Source organism: Suillus fuscotomentosus (genome assembly GCF_016647785.1).
Source record: "Suillus fuscotomentosus strain FC203 chromosome Unknown F5891scaffold_25, whole genome shotgun sequence".
Taxonomy (NCBI): domain Eukaryota; kingdom Fungi; phylum Basidiomycota; class Agaricomycetes; order Boletales; family Suillaceae; genus Suillus; species Suillus fuscotomentosus.
In genome coordinates this window covers 55,533-75,790 of record NW_024539537.1, presented here as the reverse complement: position 1 = coordinate 75,790, position 20,258 = coordinate 55,533, and the positions used below count along the sequence as shown (strand labels likewise).

Sequence of the window (20,258 nt, the reverse complement as noted above, 5' to 3'; positions counted from 1 at the left end):
GCTCACTATGTTGAGTATTTTTTGGCACAAGCTTGTGGACTGCGCAACCGGAGTCACTACTATCTTGATATGGCCCAGAGTGCTATGGACTAAGTCTAGTTGCAAATTACGAAATCGCACAACTTTTCCAACAATGTTACCTGTCACTCCCCCAACAAGCCATCTTGCCCTCCTCAATTGTCCCACCTCTCCCTCCAATGCTTCCATCTCTTATAAGTTAAGAGTGGGCAGTGAGATCTCAGAAGATACACTGAAATCATGTGCTGATCTCTTCAGCTCCCACTATGGTATTTGGGGTGATCAAGCAAGTACAATTTCCAAGTATACCATAGCTGGTCAGTAATCAGGACATGGATCCTTGGCCATTGCTGAGTCCTTTAAACAGGGAAAAATGTCAGGATGACCAGTGCAAAACTACGAGCTCAATGTTTATCTCACCCAGAGAATACTGTTTTGGTATCCTGCTACCTCCAGGTTGAGCATGAGCATCCCCAACTCTATGGTCAGTGCATTTGCTACTGTGTGGGATCATGGTGAAAAACAAAGGTAGCTCATGTCCCACAATTTCTTGCAAAATCTCACTTTCTGATTCTGTTCAAGTTGGCTGGGTGACTCAGCTTGTTGTCCATAAAGCAGTCCAGTCGGCGTTACATTGCAACTCAGCTCTTGCAAGCCCTCAAGTTTCATGCCTTATTCTCTGATGTCAATATTGTTGGTCTGGCCTCATCTCACCCTGTTTCTTGCAATGCTTTGGCAAAATATGCTGGTAAGTTAATGTTATCACCCTCATCATATCCAGATATCACAACTAATAACATGAAGCTGGCAAGTATCAACAATGTCAATTTGGATTTCATTCACGAACATGCCAAGGGGATTCTGGAATCCTCTCCCATCAGCTATCTGAAGGCCACTCAATTGAGGGGCACACTCTTCCAAGACAACTGTGACAACAAAGCCATCTCATCTGTGTTCACTGAGTTTTACATTGACCACACTGAGCCTTTAGCAGTGTTGCAACAGTACAAGAAGAGAGGTCGATGGTGCTTGGGTGAGCTCCTCGATGGACTGTGAATTTCTTGCCATCTTTCCTATTGCAGTTAGCCTAGAGAGCTACTAGCTTACCCTGTGTAATCTGATTGGAGAACTGAATCCTGCTGTGTATGTAGTAGTTTTTGCACTTTGGCCTACTAGTGTCCTGCAAATGGCTGTAATTCACTTTTGCCTTCCTCCTTATCAAGCCAAGGACTACTCTCGTTCATTGCAAATGTTAATGATGTGCCAGACTGTTATATTTTCTCATGTAGACGAGTTGCTGAACACAGTCAATGTGGGTGTCATCAAGTCATTATTCTCAGTTGCAGGGACTCAGTTACTGTCCGTGGGGCACTGTGCCCCGTGCCCCATGCCATAACCTTGTTTGGTCGACTAGTAGTCGAAACTTACTTCAGACAGGCGGGAGGAATATTATAAGTGCATGAGATAACAATAATGAGTGCAACTACCGGTATGTTTATTCGCGCTACTTGATCATCTCCAATATTCTCAAATAATCTGCTCGTAAGCTTTGGAATGTCTCCTCCAGTTTCTCCAGTCGCTCCTCCTTCTCTAATTGGGCCAAGATTTCCTATCGACGAGAGGACATTAATTAAAGGCAAGATGAAGTTGGCGGCGAGACCTACGAAGTTGAAACGATATAACCGTTCCTTGACCTGCAGTCGATATGCTCTTGCAGCCTGAATGTCGGTGGGGTTGAAATGCCTCAAGATAAGCATTTCCATAAGTCGTTGCCATTGACGCTGGAAAAACTCAGAACCATGATCAGAATAAACTAAATTCAGGACTTACCCCCGCCACCTTGAGTTGTGTCCGAAACGTCTCAGACCAAGCTTTGTCTATCGGGGGACCCATCTTCCCGGTGCCTTTCACCATACCAGATGATGCACCCACCGGGTTTGCTCGAACGCGAGTTTTCCGTTTTCGTACCTTTCCTCCACCGTGCGAAACCGCCTCGTTGCCAAAGCCTTCTTTCATAAAATTCTCGTTGGCGAGGAGCATCCTCAGGTCATTTCGATCTCGTAGGTCCTCGAATGCCTCAGCAGGATCTTCTACTGTCAACTCAGATATGAGGGGGTTAAGGAGGACGTAGTTATAGATGGTTTTATACAGCTCCGCTTCAAAGACTTGAGCATTAATAGAGGCGCAGGATAATAGTATCAGTACTTACATCCATGGCCTTGGTGTTGGTGCGGTGGTACAATTACAAATTGACTGTGCAAGCCATACATTGATTATGTAGATTCAGTTCACAAAGGAAGTACGTACCTAAGACGAAGACGGTGTTTCTCGGGAAAGCAGTAGAATTTGTACACTGATGAATACCCAATGAAATGGTATGTCTTCGTGCCATTTTGCCGCTTGCGTTTTTCGTACCTGTTTGCACGCGGTTAAATAATCTGGTAGATACGAATGAGTAACTGACGACACAAAAAAGTGCCACGCGTCGTCGTCTTCATTGATGTAGGAGCCTGCTTCAATGTATAGCAGAATGAAAAGCTGCATTCGCCTGTGATATTCTCTGAATCCTGGATCGTTCCATGTCGCCTGTACGCGCCTTGGCAAAATTTCATGGCCGAAAGTACTCATGACACTTACATGGTACACCTCGTGTTCGACCACTTCCCGAGTGGCAGATCCGGACCCTGACGTGTTTGGTACGGGTCGAGTATAAGTATGTACGACGCTGCCTATAGGCTGAAATGAAACTGCATCTTCTGCGACACGTGTGAGAAATGCTGCTTCGTCTGTATCATAGTCTGTCAGGTACAAAGTCAGTTACGGAGTAGTAGGTATGAGAAGTGGAACACACCAGGAGATATGAACTCTTTTAATATGCCTTCCACATTGTCCACAGTTGTAGACGCATCTAGCTTTTGAGCGTAGCGCACAGAGAGGTATTGTGCCAGTGAACCGGAGGCAAATCGAAGCTGCAGGCCACCGGTTGAATGTTCAGCGCCGATGTCGACGAATGAGGTATAACGCACGTCAATTACCAAGTCTTGGTATCCATAAATCTTCTCTTCCTCCCCGTAGATCTGGACAGCATGTTAGCGTATCACAGGAGCGTGTATAACATAAAGTAAAAACATACAGGGTAAGTAAATGTCGGATGAAATTCTTCGGAAGTTTCTTCGCTTCCGGGCACCTGTTTATCCTCCTCTGCTCGGACTGCACAAAACGTGTTAGCTATGCTTGAGCTCGTGTATAGTGACCCACCTAGTGAAAGAGTGAGAGCATCATTTGCATCTGCTGTCCAGTCTACTGTTGCCATATTTTCTACAGATCGAAACTTGTAGGTTCTAACTTACATAATAATCGCTGGCAAATGTAACCCGTGACGCGTGTCTTTGTCACTTTACACGTGACCCGCGACTTTCGATGACGCAGCAATGACCAAGTTCTGACTGAGCAGGGTGCTAAGGCCTATATAATTAGAGTGCAGACGAGCCATTGCTCGTCCAATTCCTTAAGGTGGCCCCTTTATTGCAAAGCGCCCTATTTGTTGCGAAAATTGCAACATCGCATTCCTTAGTGCGCGCACAGGCATCGCAGCGGCTCTTCCAGGTAATGCCCTGCCAACTTGAATGTGCCATGATAGGCTCATGGGTCACCTCAGTATCTGATCTTCTCTTGTTCCCACACCCCAGATATCAAGATCATTCTCGAATATCAGCACGAAGATGGCACCACTCAATAAATTGCAGGAGAGATACGACTACATCTGCATCGGTGGTGGAAGCGGAGGAGTCGCATCATCGGTGTGTCATTTAAACAGGGTGATCGTGTGGAGATCCTGAGTGCTTCCGCCCCAGCGTCGCGCTGCATCTTATGGCAAGAAAGTTGCTCTCATCGAATCGTCACCGCATCTGGGTGGTACTTGCGTGAATGTTGGCTGCGTTCCCAAAAAAGTGTGTCATTTCTTGCATCTCGTTCCTTACCCCTTGATGATTGTTGGCATAGATCATGTGGCATGCGGCCGACCTTGCAGACCGTCTGCGCCATGCAAGCAAAGGATATCATTTCGAAAATGTCCCACCGCCCCAGTTCAACTGGGCATCCTTTAAACCGCAGCGTGATGCCTACATTCGCCGGTTGAATGGCATATATGAGAAGAACCTTGAGAAAGAAAAGGTGGACTACTATGGTGGCACTGCTCGTCTAGTCTCGCCCAACGAGGTTCAGATCACGCCGTCCGACGGTAGCGAGCCGTACGTCATAGCAGGTGACTACATCACCGTTGCCACTGGAGGTCGCCCTACCATACCGAGTGACGACCAGATCCCCGGCGCGAGTCTCGGAATCGATTCTGATGGTTTCTTTGACCTTGAGGACCAACCCAAGCGCGTGGCTGTCGTCGGCGCAGGATACATCGCCGTTGAGCTCGCCGGTGTACTTCATACACTAGGTAGTGAGACACATGTTCTCATCAGGCGCGAACACGTTCTCCGCACTTTTGATCCCATCCTCCAGGATACACTCACACCTTGGATGGAGCACACGGGAATCAAGATCCACAAGAATACATCGGTCATCAAAGTTGAAGGCCAGAAGGGTGGTGAATTGACTGTGCACCTCAACGATGGCACACAACTCAAGGTGGACTGCGTGCTGTGGGCTATTGGACGGCACGCAAACACTGAGGGTGTGGGTCTCGAAGAGCTTGGGATCCAGCTCGACAAGAAGGGCGATGTAGTTGTGGATGAATTCCAGAAGGCCCTGTTTGTAGAGGGCAAGCCTCAGCTACAGAATATATTTGCGATCGGTGATGTCCAGGGCAAGGCGCTCTTGACGCCTGTCGCTATCGCAGTAGGTCGGCGACTATCCAATAGGCTGTTCGGGCCTGAGAAATTCAAGAACGACAAATTGTTGTATGAGGATATCCCAACGGTCGTTTTCTCGTCAGTATACCTCTCTTCTGTCGGAAGTGCTCGTTCATAGTGCATATACAGTCACCCCACCATTGGCACAGTAGGCCTAACGGAGCTCGAAGCTCGCCAGAAGTATGGGTCTGCTGTGAAGATCTGTGTGTCTGCGTTGTTTCTTTTTAAAAGCCCAAAAATGCTCATTTCAGCATAGACAAATCCTCGTTCCGTTCTCTTTACTTCTCTCAAATTGAGGAAGATCACAAGGAGCCTACCGTGTACAAGCTTATTGTTGTTGGCGAAGAAGAACGTGTAGTTGGTGTACATATCATTGGACAAGGAAGCGACGAGGTATTGCAAGGCTTTGCAGTGGCCGTCAAGTTGGGAGGTGAGTGCTTTCCATCGTCATATTTCAGTTGATAACTGATCCATGTGTCAAGCCCGGAAACAGGACCTAGATGACACGGTTGCTATCCATCCAACATCTGCTGAAGGTGAATGAGCTCCATCATTTGGTAGATTTGACTTGCTGACGGACATGCGCAGAACTGGTCACCCTTCGTTAAGCCAACCACGCTGGTGGGGTTCGGCCATCATATAGCATAGCATAAAGCCAGGTGTACTTTTAGAATACAAATTTTAGAAGCGCTGAAGCCGAAGCTTATCGACGAAAAGAACGAAATGACTCAGATGATCCGATCAGGGGGACTCAGTCTCTGGCCGTGCCACACCTACCAGGCATCTTTAAAACTCCGAAGAGTATGCACTGCCAAGTCCCAACTCGAATAACACCAAAAGCCACCACGGAATCTCACGTTGTGCGGCGCGTGAATATATGCATTCGTGCCAGTAAGTTCAATGCGCATTGGACATTCACATAGAGAGAAGTACATAACATGCCTTCAGAAAGGTGAGCTGGAAAAGATAGGTGGAGTCCTTGGCAATTGTTCTGATTTTAAAGGCATTCTAGTCCGCAGACATGCTGTTTTGTATCTCATGTGAGCATCAGCTTGTAAATTAAAAGAAACTACCGAAATACCTAATTACAATGATATAGCAATGCACCTCTCAGGAGTAAAACTTCGGGAATGACATCCAATTGCCGCAAGCTTCGGATGTCCCTAACAGCGCCATGCAGTGATAAACTCGACATCTGGATCATTGTAACCCCCTGCGACAGAGCGTTTCAATATGTGTCTTATCGTTGAACATTAAACGTTGGTTCTGAATGATGAAGGATCCCCGACTCTACGGAGTAGAGGATTTCGTGGGATGAGATCGGCCAGGACCGGTCGAATATAGATCGCCCAGTCATGAGTGACCTCGATTCTAGTATGATACATGACTGGGGCTTGCATATCAATAGAAGGCCTTGGAACTCGGTCAGTTGTAGTTTACTGAGTTTTTTATTCGGGGTGCTTACCGAGAGGGCAGATGGCAGAGATGAAAGACGGGTCAATTTGAGGTTCGAGTCCTTCGATGACCCTTATTATTATACTCAACAGGTGAAGCCCTGTAAAGCCACTGCGTCAGCGCCCTGGATTGTCGCACCGGGCTGTCCGTGTGCGATGTAAATGACATGAAGGACGCGACTGAGCCACAACATCTAACTCAGCAGCGGCACCAATGTTCTTTCCTCTTTCTGGGCTCGCTTGACCGATGACTACAAAATGTTGAACGGGCGCATGTCAAGAAGTCTGCCGCTAAAGCTGGGGTGTAAACTCAGCGGTAGGACATCACCAGATGTGTGAGCCACGAGGGTGTTCCAAAGTACTTGATGTATAGCCCACTACTTACCCCATCCCAGAGCTTGCGTAAAACACCAACATTCTTGTAAGTTGTAAATGAAACGAAAAGACACGGCACCGTAGAAGGCGCCTTGAATCAGAACGGTTGGTTCGAGACTGTCTGGATGATATAAGAATAATACATTTAATGCACAAGGTATCAACATTTCCCCACAATGGGATCCGCAAAACCTGAAAGCAAATCAAAGCTTACTCAGATCCCTCCGTACCTTGAAGTCGCACCCGGTCTTCGCCTTGACTTCATCAAGTGTTACGCCCTCCTGGAGCTCGACAAGCTCGAGGTGGCCATTCTTCCTGTCGACATCGAAAACGGCCAACTCTGTGATGATTTGGCTGACAGTACGGGCACCCGTGAGCGGAAGAGAGCATTTTGCTAAGATCTTCGGAGTGCCGTCTTTCGCACAGTGTTCCATCATTACTATAACCTTCGTCTTGTCGGGGTTCGACACTAGGTCCATAGCTCCTCCGATGCCTAAGAATGTGATCGATAGTGAGAACGCAGCGGAAGACGGAATGGCGAAAATACATATAGATCACGTACCTTTGACCAATTTCCCGGGAATCATAAAGTTGGCAATATCACCTGCCTGTGACACTTGCATAGCCTACAAGATAAACCAGGATATTGTGAGATTATCCAAAAAACATGCGAAAACGCTCACGCCGAGAATTGAAACATCGATGTGACCACCGCGAATCATCGCGAATGATTCACTCGAGTCTAGCAGTAGAGTCAGCAAGTGAAGCTGAATCATACAACTACCATTTGAAAACATACCAAAGATCGAGGCACCGGGAAGTAAGGTGACAGTCTCCTTACCCGCATTGATGAGATCCCTACAAAGAGAGGCTTAGTATGAGAAACACTTACTGGCAGCACTACTTACGGATCCACCTCCTCTTTCGTAGGGTATGGCCCCATGCCGAGGATGCCGTTTTCGCTTTGCAGCTGAACGCTCACACCGGGCTCAAGGTATCCGGGAACGAGAGTGGGCATGCCAATACCGAGATTTACGTAGTATCCATCTTTGAGCTCTTTGGCAGCCCGCTTTGCAACACGATGACGCATTTTCTGGGCGTGTTCTTTCTCAGGTGTCATAGTGGACGGTTCAGCAGAAGATGATGAGCTTGGCGCGAGTGTCGTGTACTCTATCAGTTTTGGCTCGGTGGACTGAACAATTCGATCAACATAAATGCCTGGAATATGGATGGCATTCGGTGAAAGAGATCCAGTAGGCACAATTTCGTCGGCCTGCAAGGAATGTATCAACTTCTGATAAACTACCGTGATACCACGACTCACCTCCACTATCGTAAGTTTTGCATTCTTCGCCATAACTGTACCAAAGTTCTGCTGAGCGTACCTGCGCGAATCAACATACTCAGTGCCCAGATAGGCAACAAAGATGATATCTTGTTTCCTCACCGGAACACACAGTTGCCAACCTCATCGACTTTCCATGCGTGGACGAAAGCGACATCGCCAGCAATGGCAGGCTCCATGATATACTTGCGACCTCCGAATTCCCGTGATTCTTTCTTGATACCTGGTATCTTGACTCCATTGACAAATCCTCCTTCGTTGTAGCGTGTTGGGATGGAACCGTCTTCTACTGCTGTTGATGCTCCCGTAGGGGTGAAGAAGGCTGGGATACCAGCGGCATGGGCACGGAGACGTTCAACGAGTGTGCCTTGAGGGCATAGCTCCAAAGACACCTCGCCCTTGAGATATAGAGCCTCGAAGGCCTTGTTTCTGGAAAGGTAGATAATTTATCTCGCGCTGGCCCCCACAAGATAAGTCACTCACCCTCCAGGGTATGAAGCAACGACTTTATCAATCTGCTTGCTGTTGAACAACTTTCCTATGGATATTCATGAGGTTCACGGATCATGGATAGTTGTGGAAAACAAACCAAGTCCAGAGTCGCCTGCGCCAGCATTATTGGAAACTCCTGTTAGTTTTGCAACGTCCTTGCGCTTGGCTAAGGCGGCAAGAAGTGTGTCTTGTTGTATCCTAGCTTAATTACACAGTTCAAGGTCCACCTTCTAGCGAGACTCACCTGGCACACCAGCCAAACCAAAACCTGGGTATTGCATTTTGGAATATCACACATCTGGTATAAGAGATGAAATGCGACAATACTCACCACCACACAGAAGGACATCTCCTGACTTTACATCCTTAACTGCTTCGTCAACAGACTCCCACACCTTCGACTTATTGGGGGGTGGAAGTTCCGAAGGAGTACTGTACCATCTTGCTCTAAGGAAGATGGTTGCACGAGGTTTGAAAACCGGGGCGAACGTCGCTCTCGAGACGCACGTAGCTAACATGGATGGGGTACAAGTCTTCGGTGTTCGCTAGACATGATAATAACGCTATAAGTGTGTATTTGGTTGTCACATGCCCAATGAGCACGAGCGTGTTCGGAGCTCGGCGGAGTCCCACTAGCACCAAACCCTGCATGCCGACGAAACTCCGGTGTGCACAGTAAAGATTCTTTTTCCGGAAGGTTCCCTCAACCACCGCATCCACACAAGTTATAGCCAATTACTTATACAAGTTCGTGTCTAAGTTGGTATGTTCACACTACTGCACATTTAGTTACAATATTACCATCTTTCTTTAGCTTTCATCGTCTCCTTGCAGGGCCTTTCGGTTTCGCGAATGAGGGTTTTGCAGGGTAATCCTCCCGAGCACCATTATTGTTAACAATAGTATCTGGGGGTCCATCATGGTTGAGACCAGCCTTGAGGAAGGACTCATCGAGTTCCGCTGGGTCAGACGTTTCGAGCCTCTTTGTGGCAAGCGGGAATGCCGACCCACTTTCCACCAAGAATTCCTTCACAGCGAGATAAGTTGATACTGCCGCTGATGAGTAGAGCATCCTGTATCGAACAGGTGATGTCGTAGGGCAAGAGTATATAAAGACTGAGCAAGTAAGTCAGATGTATCGCGTGCGATGCAGCGGGTGTAATGACACAAACCGACATCTCCGCCTGCCTGAGAATACGGGTTCGCCCATGCATAGAATACATATGCTAATGAAAGAACGCGTGAGCGTATCACATATAGCACAATCGCGGTGCAAGGAGCACGTACATGGTTGGTCACTTGGTATGCTTGAACTCAAATTATCCACTGTTACATCTACGAAAGAGTCCAGCTCGAGCGACTCGGTTGATGGTTCAATTTTCTGAAACGACATGTGAACACCTCGCTGGATGTAACCAATAGGGATACGAACCAATATGACAATCCGACTATCATTTCGCGAGCCAAGCGCCTTCACAGCGTCCTCAGCTTCCGAGGACCAAGACAGACCAACGCGTTGACCAATATGGTTCTTTCTTGCATTGCTGCCTTCATAACTGTTCCCAGCCTCTCGTTCGGCTGCCTTGATATTTGCCATTTCTTGCTCCTGCGCGCTCAGAGGCTTGGGTGCAGCCTTGTGCCTCTTGTGACCCTCATAGGCTTCAGGTGTCAGGTCTTCTTTAGAAATCGCAAATAGGCTGTCCGTGAAAACAGTCGAGCCCAACGACTTGGTCAAAGAACTACGTGTTGAAGCATACAATGTCTGGACTGATCAGATTGAGTTCAGCGATATCAACAACAATATCTACCTTATCCCGAACGTTGGCAAAATTTGGCACATAGCTGATAGCAAGCCATTCTGAAGGAGGATCATCGAGACGCGCCAGGATATAACATGGTTCCCTGTCTTCGAGATATTCTTGAAGTTGTACCAAATCCTCGTTGAAGGAATCGGTCACTGGCAAGGTGTCTACAGGAACGAGAGACTCTGTGATGGTATGAGATCACTAATGATGCAGAGAGGTAAACTAGCACAAACCGTCCTGAATGATGACTTTGAAGAACCGAACATTTTTTGTCTCGACAGCATCAGAGAATGCTTTTGTCAGCTCGGGGGAGACACCAATTCCAGAGGTAGTGGCCATCACGTTGGGATAATGATGAGCTGACTTTTTGACGTCAGTGTGACTCAAGTCGTTTGAATTGGCAGTTCCTGGTTGAGCCCGTTTCGTTTTTATATTTCAAGTTGTTGTTCAAGGCAAGGCAAGGTAGTGCTGCGGCCAAATCGTCATGTAAAGAAGGCTCTCATCGCCAAGCACCGCGTTGATCTTTAAGAACTGCTCTCATTCACAATCGCAGTATGTTAGTACCTCACGGAACTGCAACTGCTAGTGTGTCTCGCTAGCACTCTAGCCTGCGCCTGCTGCGGTAATTACCACGACGTTCCGATTTCCAAACACATATAAATAAATTAAATTGGCCAAGGGTAATTATGTAAGTACACAGTAAGTCAGGGCTGAGGCTTGGCCGCCGAGGCTGGGAATTTGGAACTACTTATGCTTAGTACTTCATGCATATATCACTACGCAATAACTGCGTATTCCGAAGTTTGTAGTTCAGATGCAGTTCAGACGATAGGATATCAATGCGCCAACAAAGGCATACACTTCTGATCAAATGTCAACAGGTGTGAACAAAGAGTTCAACGGCTGATTCTGGCGAGATACAATGGTAACTCACATTAACTTGAGGATCTCACTCAGAAATGGTACACATTCCTGAGGACTCTGTCCTTTGAATGAAAAGTTGTGGTTTGTAGGTGAAATAGCTCTCCTGCATAGTTTGCAAATGTCTTGGATGTAGATGATCTCTCATAGCGTGAAAGTATGCATCAGTCTGAGGTCTGATCCATGTCATGTCATGAGATATTCCTATGCTAGTAGGGTAAGAACATTGAGTGCGCGGGATACTTACTATCAATATTGAGGGCCTGCAGCAGGTCACTGGAGGCGTACTCAGCTGCAATACTCTCCGCCCACATAGTATGACTGCGCATTCTGCATGAGATCTCCTACTGGTGACCACTCAGACAGATGCATGTATGAACCTAAGCAATGATCCAGCCATTGGCAGTATATTGACGGTTGTTGACGTGATTTACCTTTTAGACATCTTATTACCTTCTTGTCCTTATCACCATCGACACCATACACTGCACTCGTCTTCTAGACTTCTTGCTTCTTGACCATATGATCTTTCCGCTACTCCCTTTGCCGGTTCATTAGCTAAGCTCACCTTATCTTTCGTATATAGACCGTGCTGGCTCATAGTATCACCTCAGTATTGTTTCACGCATACTGAGGTGTGTATTTCTCTTCCCACTCATATCTCACTCTTGCTCATGTATCCTAGCATTCCTCCGCTAGGTAGATATCAATTTAGTATTGTTTCACGCATACTGAGCGTTCCTCCGCTAGTGCGTATAGGTTATGAGCCCTGAGCTAACAAACTAGCTCAGACAGTATGCATGCAGACCAAACACCATTTAACCACGAGGAATCATCTAACAGCTGAACTCACATCATACCACCTCCTTCGTTGAACAGACTCACCTGTCCATCGCCATGGGCAAATATGACCACATTATTGAGCTGGCCGGTGCCGACGTCTATCCCAGCTGGCGAAGGGCAGTCGAGCTTGCTCTTGCTGGGGACGGCCTATGGAGTCACTGCAGTACAGGCACTGACCCAAACGACGTCGCTGAATACGCCAGCTCCATGCCCAAAGTCGCTACAGCAGGACAGCTGATGAGCGCAGAACTTACAGCCATTAAGGAATGGGTAAAGGAAGACGCCCAGGCGAAAGCCATTATTGGTAGATGTCTTTCCCCCATCGTACAAAACATGCTTGGTGAAAAGCTAATGGCTCGCCAACAATGGGATGCTGAAGGTACAACAATTCAGATGGTGAGTCTGAACAATATGTTGGGTCTTGCAGAACCTAGCTGCTATTCGACCCTAAAGGGTTTCTGGACTGGGCTTAAGGCTCAGAGGAGAGGAAATATCATAGAAACTTGCTGATCTCTCAGACTCATACTGGTAACTGGTGAAAAGATTGCTTGCTTATGTAAGCTACAAAAGTGCCAACATAAGATAAGGTAAAAACAGTCTCTACAAGCCCAGCCAGAAATGAATCCCTACAACGCATTACTTAAACGCTTCGGTCGACTTGATGTAACATCCCAGTTCGAACTACGTGATCAACTTTTCTTGGAATGACTCAAAGATGCAGAAGATGCCTCAAGGTACATCAGTGTCTTCGAAAATGGTCGCAGAAGGTTCGCAGAAATGGGTATCGCTTTCACAGATTCAGAAGCAGTATGGATGCTCTTACATGGGCTCCCGGAAACTCCACAGTGGGTCATTTTCTGCAGTCTCACTCTTGGACACTACAAAATGACATCCTCCTCCACATCCAGTACCCAAACAACCACTCCCACTGTCGCATTTGAAGATGTTGCAACTGCCTTCACCGAAGAAGCCAATTGTCAAAGGGGACAACTAAAGTTAGCATGGCCAGGATCAGAGTACTCTAATGCTGTTGCTCCTCCTTCGTACGACCGAAAGGTCAACTCATCTAACGGTGTGCGCATCCATAAGCATAACCCCAAGGGGGTGCCTTGCGACAACGCTGCATGCAGCAGATTACCTCGCTCGATGACCCATGATCGTGAGCACTGTCTGCAACCAGGTGGAGGAATGGAAGGTAAAGTGCCGTGGAATCAGCAGCGGGGCAATAAGAAGAAGGATGTTGCAGCAATCACCACGGAAACGAAACTGGCAATCACTGCTCCCCCCACTACCACGACGACACCTTCGACATCCTCCGAGACCACTGCCCTCATCATCAGCACTCCCTCTCAACATCGTCAAGATTGGTCTTGCGCAATTGTTGAAGAACTCGACCCTAGCTGCAGACCATCAATTGACGATATCACCTGCATCGTGAGTCAAAGACTATCCACGATTCTCGACTCAGGAACCACCTCCACCCTCATCACTAGCAGGAAATACTTCTGGACCTACGATGCAGGCATGAGAGTTAGCATGAAGACCGCAAATCACGGGACCCTCTTTACCTCTGGATGAGGGGACTGCGTAGCCGATTTAACTGTAGGAAATCGCACACAACATCTTCGACTCAGTGATTGTCTACACGCGCCGGGAGCCTTAATCAATTTGATGTCGGTAGGACGGATGCTCAATAAAGGCTGGGAATGCAATTTTGAGCCTTCGCCTCCACGCTGTCAGCTTACTTTCTGCAATGATGTCCTTGGGGAGGTTCCTCTCAATGGAAACCTCGTCTTTCTGGACTTATGGTTCATTCCCCCATCAGAACCCTCCCCACATCTGGAGATCTCAGCTTTTGCCAAAGTCCCACTGTCATGGGACTTATGGCATGCACGACTAGGACATGTTGGAGGAGAGGCAGTGAAGTGCCTGCCTCACTTTGCTAGGGAATCAAAGTCGACTCAGCTCACCCGCTCCGGACTTGCGAACCCTGCATCATGGCCAAGCACCCACGCCGTCCTTATCCATCTTCAGATTTGCCACATGCCGAACATCCTCTAGACTTAATCCATTTGGACTTATGTGGACCATTTCCCATCGGCACTCCCCATAACAAACATCATTTCATCATCTTCCTCGACGATCACAGTAACTTCCTGAATCTACAACTCCTCGCTTCCAAAGACCAGGCCCTAGAAGCCTGGGAAGTCATACGTAAGCGGTGGGAAAATCATTCTGGACAGCGCATCAAAGTCTTTCGCTCCGACAATGGAGGCGAATTTATGAGTCACGCATTCACTCAGGCGCTCGCATCTGCTGGCATAGAATGTCAGCTGTCTGCCCCATATGCCCACCAACAGAATGGGAAGGCTGAACGTGCTCTACGCACAATTGAAGGAAGGCTTCTGTCACAAGTTCCAAATACAAATCATTATTCATTCCTTAATTCTAAATCCTTTAAGCGCCCAGTCACAGTGCCTGTTCCTAAGAATATGTTTACTGTTGAAGAAGTTCCTATTATTGCGTCTATTGTAGAGTTACCAGAGTCACGTGATCTATCGGACAATGCCGAAGATGTTGATGTCATGCCTCGCGATACTCTTGGAATGTTCCAGAGTCTTACTGCGGCTGTGGCACATGTTATGACATCATAGTTATATATAGAATCATATGATACCTTTAATTATTCTGATTGGTTAGTTAGTTCATACTCAGTTTCGATCTCAGTTTCAATATGTGTATATAGGAAGCTCATCATAGTCAGTAGTTCTTTAGTTCAAACCTCTTGTATCTCCAAGTGAGCAATACCAAGACGTACCTGCTGCCTACCTCCTCTGTGTGATTATTCTGTTGTTTGAGTCCTAGTCTCTTCCCAGTGTTAATTCGTTATTGGGTTGTGACAGCTTCTCACAATGCTCGAAGTGGCCAACTTGCCCCCCACGTTATGGGGAGAAGCTGCACTCGCAGTCTATTATCTGTGGAACAGAACGGAGTCTTCTACCTTGCCACCGGGAGTCACCCCTTATGAAGTAGTCAACAAACGTAAGCCAGACCTATCTCATCTCCGTATATGGGGAGTACGCTGCTTTGCGCGCATCCCCACAGAGTTACAAGTCAAACTCGGGCCACACTCTCGCATCGCCTACTTCATGGGGTACCCTGAAGGGACAAAGGGGTACCGTCTTCACGATGCTGACACTGGCACGTTCTTCAATGCCAGGGATGTGTACTTCGACGAGAATCTCCCGTCTGTCTCTCACTCTTCGACTCTCAATGACAGCGACAGTGACGAAGAAGTCTCTCCCTCTCCTCCCACGGCTCATTCACCTCCTTCTGTTCAGATACCTCCACCTGTCGCGCACTCACCTCCCATGAATCGTCGCTCCTCTCGTGTACGTGTTCCCACAGCAGCAGGTCAAGTCTATGCAGCAGAATTGGCTGCATCCAAGACTCATTTGGAGTCTCTCAGAGAGGCTCGTGCTGACAGAGCATCTGCTATGGGGGTGCCAGGAGCATCCTCAGAGGCTCCGGATGCTAATAGTGAGGGGGTGGACGCACCTGGATCAGCGTCCATCGAAGGAGTTGAGCCGAACGCAGATGTCCCCAAAGTCATGACAAACATTGTTATTGAGGAGCAGACTAATATAGTGATTCACAGCAACCAGAAGTGTAACCCATCCAATCCTGACTACAACATGACCATCCCACCAGCTACCTACGACGAGGCAGTGAAACACCCCGACAGCGCCAAATGGCTGGCCGCAATGAAAACGGAGTTACAGACGATGAAAGAAATGAAGGTCTACCAGGTGGTGGCCCTCCCACCAGGATGAAAAGCCATAGGCTGCCGGTGGGTGCTACAATTTAAGGAAGATAGCAAGGGAGGTCCGGTCGAGAAGGCGCGCTTAGTAGCGCAAGGGTTTTCACAGGTCCCAGGAATCAACTATGGTGCAACGTTCACCCCCGTCATTAAGACAGCTTCCATACATTTCATTGCAGCCCTCGCCTGTCGCAACAACTGGGAGCTGGACACCTTCGACGCTTGTCGAGCTTTTCTCTGGGGGATCTTGAAAGAAGAAATTTACATGAGGCAGCCAAAGGGATTCGAAGAGGAGGACTGGGCAACACTCGTCTGGCTAATGCTCCGCACTATCTACGGCCTCAAACAGTCCGCCATGGAATGGTACGAGCAGGTGCGCGCTGTCATGCTTGAGCTCGGCTTCACGCGGTGTGCAGTTGATCACGCTGTTTTCATCTACAACAAAGGCAACTCCAACAGTCATGTCTATTGCATTGTTGGTTGGCATGTCGACAATGGTATGGGCACCTCTAACTCTAAACCATTCCTACACTACGTCAAAGGACGCATCACTCAGCATTTCGGCATCAAAGACTTAGGTCCCATCCATCATTTCCTCGGCATACAATTTGAACGTGACCGCGCTACTCGCCAATTATGGATGCATCAAGGCGACTATATTTCCTACTTGCTTGGGGAATACGACCTTCTCGACTGAAATCCAGTCCACCTTCCCCTCGACTCTCATCATCCTTTCGGCCGCGACACAGACACCTATGATGACATCGTGAATTTGCCAATGTGGTACCGGAAGATAGTTGGGGAGTTGTTGTATCTCGCGGTCTGCATGAGGGCAGACATTGCTTTTGCTGTCAATGCCCTCGCTCAACACAACACGTAGCCATCCCCCCGATACTATGCTGCAGCTAAGCGTCTTCTTCGGTATCTCAAAGGGACAGTGAACCTGTGGTCCCATTTTGGAGGAGAACGAGCTGATGAAGGTCTGCACGCATATTGTGATGCAGACTGGGCGAGTTGTGAGGAGGATAGGCTTTCAATCTCTGGCTACGCTTGGTTTTTTGCCGGCGGCCTCATCGCTCATGTCTCTAAGAAACAAACGACACACGTGCTTTCATCCACCGAAGCTGAATATATGGCCGTCACTCATGTCCTGCAAGAAGGACTCTGGCTCAAATCTTTCGTCAGCGAACTTCACATTCCCTTATCCTTCCCTCTCGTTGTCCACATGGACAACACAGGCGCCATCTCTCTGTCCAAAGAGGCTCGGAACCACATTCGTTCCAAGCACATCAACATTCGGTATCATTTCATCTGCGAATGGATCGAGAAAGGCATGTTTTTGCCCCAATGGCTCCCCTTGCACTGCAATATTGCGGACATCCTCACTAAAGCGCTCGTGAGGCCTCTGTTCCTCAAGCATGTTGCCGGTTTGCATTTGATATCTCGCTGAGGGGGTGTATTGACAGTTGTTGATGTGATTTACCTTTTAGACATCTTATTACCTTCTTGTCCTTATCACCATTGACACCATACGCTGCACTTGTCTTCTAGACTTCTTGCTTCTTGACCATATGATCTTTCCACTACTCCCTTCGCCGGTTCATTAGCTAAGCTCACCTTATCTTTCGTATAAAGACCGTGCTGGCTCGTAGTATCACCTCAGTATTGTTTCATGCATACTGAGGTGTGTATTTCTCTTCCCACTCGTATCTCACTCTTGCTCATGTATCCTAGCATTCCTCCGCTAGGTAGATATCAATTTAGTATTGTTTCACGCATACTGAGTGTTCCTCCGCTAGCGCGTATACAGTACACTCAGCTCTTTGACATAACATAACCTGTAATTCATCAGAGACAGGCCAGGGTGATGAGCATGAATCACGGAGCAGGATGGTCAGAGATTTCATGCCACTATCAGGGCAACCATGGTGAAGAAGAGTGGAACTTCAAGAACAAAGGTCGGGGAACATGTTATTTGACTTTGAGCAGATATGTCAGTGTAGCTCGGGGGCGGAGATCAAGACTGGAAAATTGCACTGAGTCAATTATGAAACACAAGAATGCGCATGATAGCAAGACTACTAGATGCGATGCTCATATTCTATGGAAGAGCCAACCATTTCTCGAGCAACTTAGGAAAGTTGAGAGTACCAAGACCAGTAACTGGATCCCATCCAACAGTTGCATTGTAGCCTTCAGCGCCACAACCCGGGTTTGACCCTTCAGTAATATCATTGAAAGCGCCTGTGAAATCAGCAGAGTAGATCTAACATCATAAATCATCAACTGAGGCAGGGCAAAGGGGAAGCGACATACCATAGGGTTAATGAACCCAATTGGGCTTTTTCCTATCGTGAGACGGGCATTGTTGATCATTGTAAAGATGGTGCCACTAACTGGCAAAGAACAGGAAGTTCTGTACACAAGCTCAAATTCACCGTCAATGGCAACAATGTAGTTCTGACAAGCATAATAGACATCAAGCCTCATATCTGTGCAACTTGTGGGAAACACTTACAGCTCCATTGGCAGAAATGTCAGCCAAAGCATGAGACTGATGCAGATGATTGATTTTACTTGATTAAACATATCAGATTCACTGACACTTACCATGCCAGTAGAGTTCCAGATATTTTTGGGATAGTCAGGAGGATAATTCTCCAGATAGTAATCGACAGCGGTCTTCTGATGTGAGGGCATTGCGAAATAGTTACTGAAGCCTCTGCCCAAGTGACGTCCATGCAAGCCATTTCAGGTTGAGCCTCAAGGACACTTGCACCTGGCTTGACCATGGTAGCACCAACAGATGTGATGTAGGGGCAGGTACCAGGGAAAGTGGGATTGAAGATTGTACCATTTGTGGTCTGGGTGCCTCATCAGTGAACTCATGAGGAAAGTACATAGCAATAAATAACAAGATATAGTACATAATTACAAGAACTAGCGTAATTTTGCTATCGACAATCACATTGTTATGTTTGGCCTTATAGAGGAAAGATGCTTCCGTGATTTTCGTATAAAATTTTATGAAATGCCATAACAAAAGGGAGGTTCACAACTCCGAAGCATCAACTAATTGACCTGATGTGTTAAGACCATGCACAAAGGGTAGGACTGATTCTGAGGGGCTTGGCTTCAGCTCGTGCGCTGCGCCCCTTACTCGAGTATGTGCCCTTAATTTCAGATTGGTGTCCGAAGAAAGTCCGAAGACTTCCGAAGGCGCAGGAAACTTCGGAAGGACTTTCCGGACGGGTACAAGTAACTTCCGGAAATTACGATGAGGTTTCGTCCTGATACGGATATGTATAATGGCTACTCAGGACTTGTCCTGAGTAGAAGCAAACAGAGGAAAGGCTGCAAGGACAAAGTCCGAAGCAGAATAGGTCCGGAGGACTGCGGGAAAGTTCCGGACGAACTTCCGGAACTTCGGATGAGTGGAGGAGCAGAGGAGCAGAACTCTGGCCTAGAGAGAAACTCCCTAGGCCTGAGATGGATATCAACTAAGTTGGAAGACTAGAACTGATATGAGGACTTAGAGTGAAGACTAGTGCGAGGACTAATATGATATTCAGACTGAGGTACTACAAGACATATACACGAGTTTATATACTAAGAGAAATAACGGAAGGATCAATAAGCAGAGTCTGAGGCTATGTATGAAGCATATGCAAAGGTTAACAAATGCGAGTCAGAAATGAACATAGGTTAATGGATCAGTAAGCATACCAGTAATAGATATAACCGAAACAGTGGAATAGAGGAAATACCGAATAGGCTGTGTATAACGTTATAAGAACAGGAAATGAATTAGGAAGCTTATCTATATCGGATCGGAAGCGGATCTATACATCGGATTGGACCAGATCGGATATGGTCTGGATGAGATGTGTGGATATATAGGATGTGGCATTAGGGCGATGGGACAAGGATGAATGATGCAGGCTAGCTGCGAAGGATAAGGGATCTGGACGTGGACATGCGGATGTAGATGTGCAGAGGTGCAGGGATCCGGATGGGTACTGGAGACATGGATAGCACATCCGAAGGTCCGGATGAGGCGTGGGAATATTATCGGATGTAGGTCCGGAATACGGGATATGACACGATGTAGAAACAACAATACTGAGAGGAACAAATGAGGCTCCTAGCTGTATCTATAAATGTTGTGAGGTCGCGCGTTGCCTAGTCTGCTATTCTTGAGACGACAAGTGCGTTCGACCCTAGGGGAAGCGAGTGCAGCAAAGATCTAGAGGTACACGCTGAAGCGAGGCGCGAAAAAGCGCAGGTGCGCGCAAGGTACGAAGGCGTGGGAACACGCGCGTA

At 47.5% G+C, this 20,258-nt stretch overlaps 6 protein-coding genes across 6 annotated transcripts; 2 read left to right on the top strand and 4 right to left on the bottom strand.

The window, feature by feature from the left end:
- The first annotated feature begins 37 nt into the window (after window positions 1-37).
- Window positions 38-1,236, top strand: F5891DRAFT_1031492 (uncharacterized protein). Its single transcript, XM_041361614.1, has 5 exons — window positions 38-339; window positions 445-533; window positions 601-608; window positions 637-770; window positions 831-1,236. The coding sequence occupies exons 1-5, from the start codon at window positions 134-136 to the stop codon at window positions 1,072-1,074; spliced, it is 681 nt and encodes a 226-aa protein (XP_041226289.1). The 5' UTR covers window positions 38-133; the 3' UTR covers window positions 1,075-1,236.
- Window positions 1,237-1,442: 206 nt separating this feature from the next.
- F5891DRAFT_1031491 (acyl-CoA N-acyltransferase) lies at window positions 1,443-3,349 on the bottom strand. The gene is made up of 11 exons (XM_041361613.1): window positions 3,277-3,349; window positions 3,152-3,228; window positions 3,045-3,095; window positions 2,870-2,987; window positions 2,656-2,816; window positions 2,483-2,604; window positions 2,326-2,433; window positions 2,228-2,271; window positions 1,849-2,174; window positions 1,683-1,799; window positions 1,443-1,627 (listed from the first exon to the last, which is right to left on the bottom strand). Exons 1-11 carry the CDS (start codon window positions 3,329-3,331, stop codon window positions 1,523-1,525), a joined length of 1,284 nt encoding a protein of 427 aa, XP_041226288.1. The 5' UTR covers window positions 3,332-3,349; the 3' UTR covers window positions 1,443-1,522.
- Window positions 3,350-3,380: 31 nt separating this feature from the next.
- On the top strand, window positions 3,381-5,737 carry F5891DRAFT_1031479 (uncharacterized protein). The gene is made up of 8 exons (XM_041361612.1): window positions 3,381-3,624; window positions 3,708-3,818; window positions 3,873-3,968; window positions 4,021-4,958; window positions 5,010-5,083; window positions 5,137-5,310; window positions 5,363-5,416; window positions 5,469-5,737. The coding sequence occupies exons 2-8, from the start codon at window positions 3,741-3,743 to the stop codon at window positions 5,486-5,488; spliced, it is 1,434 nt and encodes a 477-aa protein (XP_041226287.1). The 5' UTR covers window positions 3,381-3,624; window positions 3,708-3,740; the 3' UTR covers window positions 5,489-5,737.
- Window positions 5,738-6,912: 1,175 nt separating this feature from the next.
- Window positions 6,913-9,064, bottom strand: F5891DRAFT_951670 (3-oxoacid CoA-transferase; the record flags this gene model as incomplete). Its single annotated transcript, XM_041375062.1, has 11 exons — window positions 6,913-7,202; window positions 7,272-7,335; window positions 7,393-7,451; window positions 7,509-7,567; window positions 7,618-7,982; window positions 8,034-8,094; window positions 8,157-8,483; window positions 8,538-8,592; window positions 8,644-8,733; window positions 8,791-8,814; window positions 8,878-9,064. The coding sequence occupies 11 exons, from the start codon at window positions 9,062-9,064 to the stop codon at window positions 6,913-6,915; spliced, it is 1,581 nt and encodes a 526-aa protein (XP_041226286.1).
- A 186-nt stretch (window positions 9,065-9,250) lies between these two features.
- Window positions 9,251-10,980, bottom strand: F5891DRAFT_1031472 (actin depolymerizing protein). The gene is made up of 6 exons (XM_041361611.1): window positions 10,585-10,980; window positions 10,355-10,533; window positions 9,979-10,308; window positions 9,834-9,927; window positions 9,719-9,772; window positions 9,251-9,662 (listed from the first exon to the last, which is right to left on the bottom strand). The coding sequence occupies exons 1-6, from the start codon at window positions 10,688-10,690 to the stop codon at window positions 9,364-9,366; spliced, it is 1,062 nt and encodes a 353-aa protein (XP_041226285.1). The 5' UTR covers window positions 10,691-10,980; the 3' UTR covers window positions 9,251-9,363.
- Window positions 10,981-18,036: 7,056 nt separating this feature from the next.
- On the bottom strand, window positions 18,037-18,635 carry F5891DRAFT_1188193 (peptidase S8/S53 domain-containing protein; the record flags this gene model as incomplete). The annotated part of the gene is made up of 4 exons (XM_041366967.1): window positions 18,037-18,201; window positions 18,252-18,395; window positions 18,454-18,489; window positions 18,546-18,635. The coding sequence occupies 4 exons, from the start codon at window positions 18,633-18,635 to the stop codon at window positions 18,037-18,039; spliced, it is 435 nt and encodes a 144-aa protein (XP_041226284.1).
- Window positions 18,636-20,258: the final 1,623 nt, after the last annotated feature.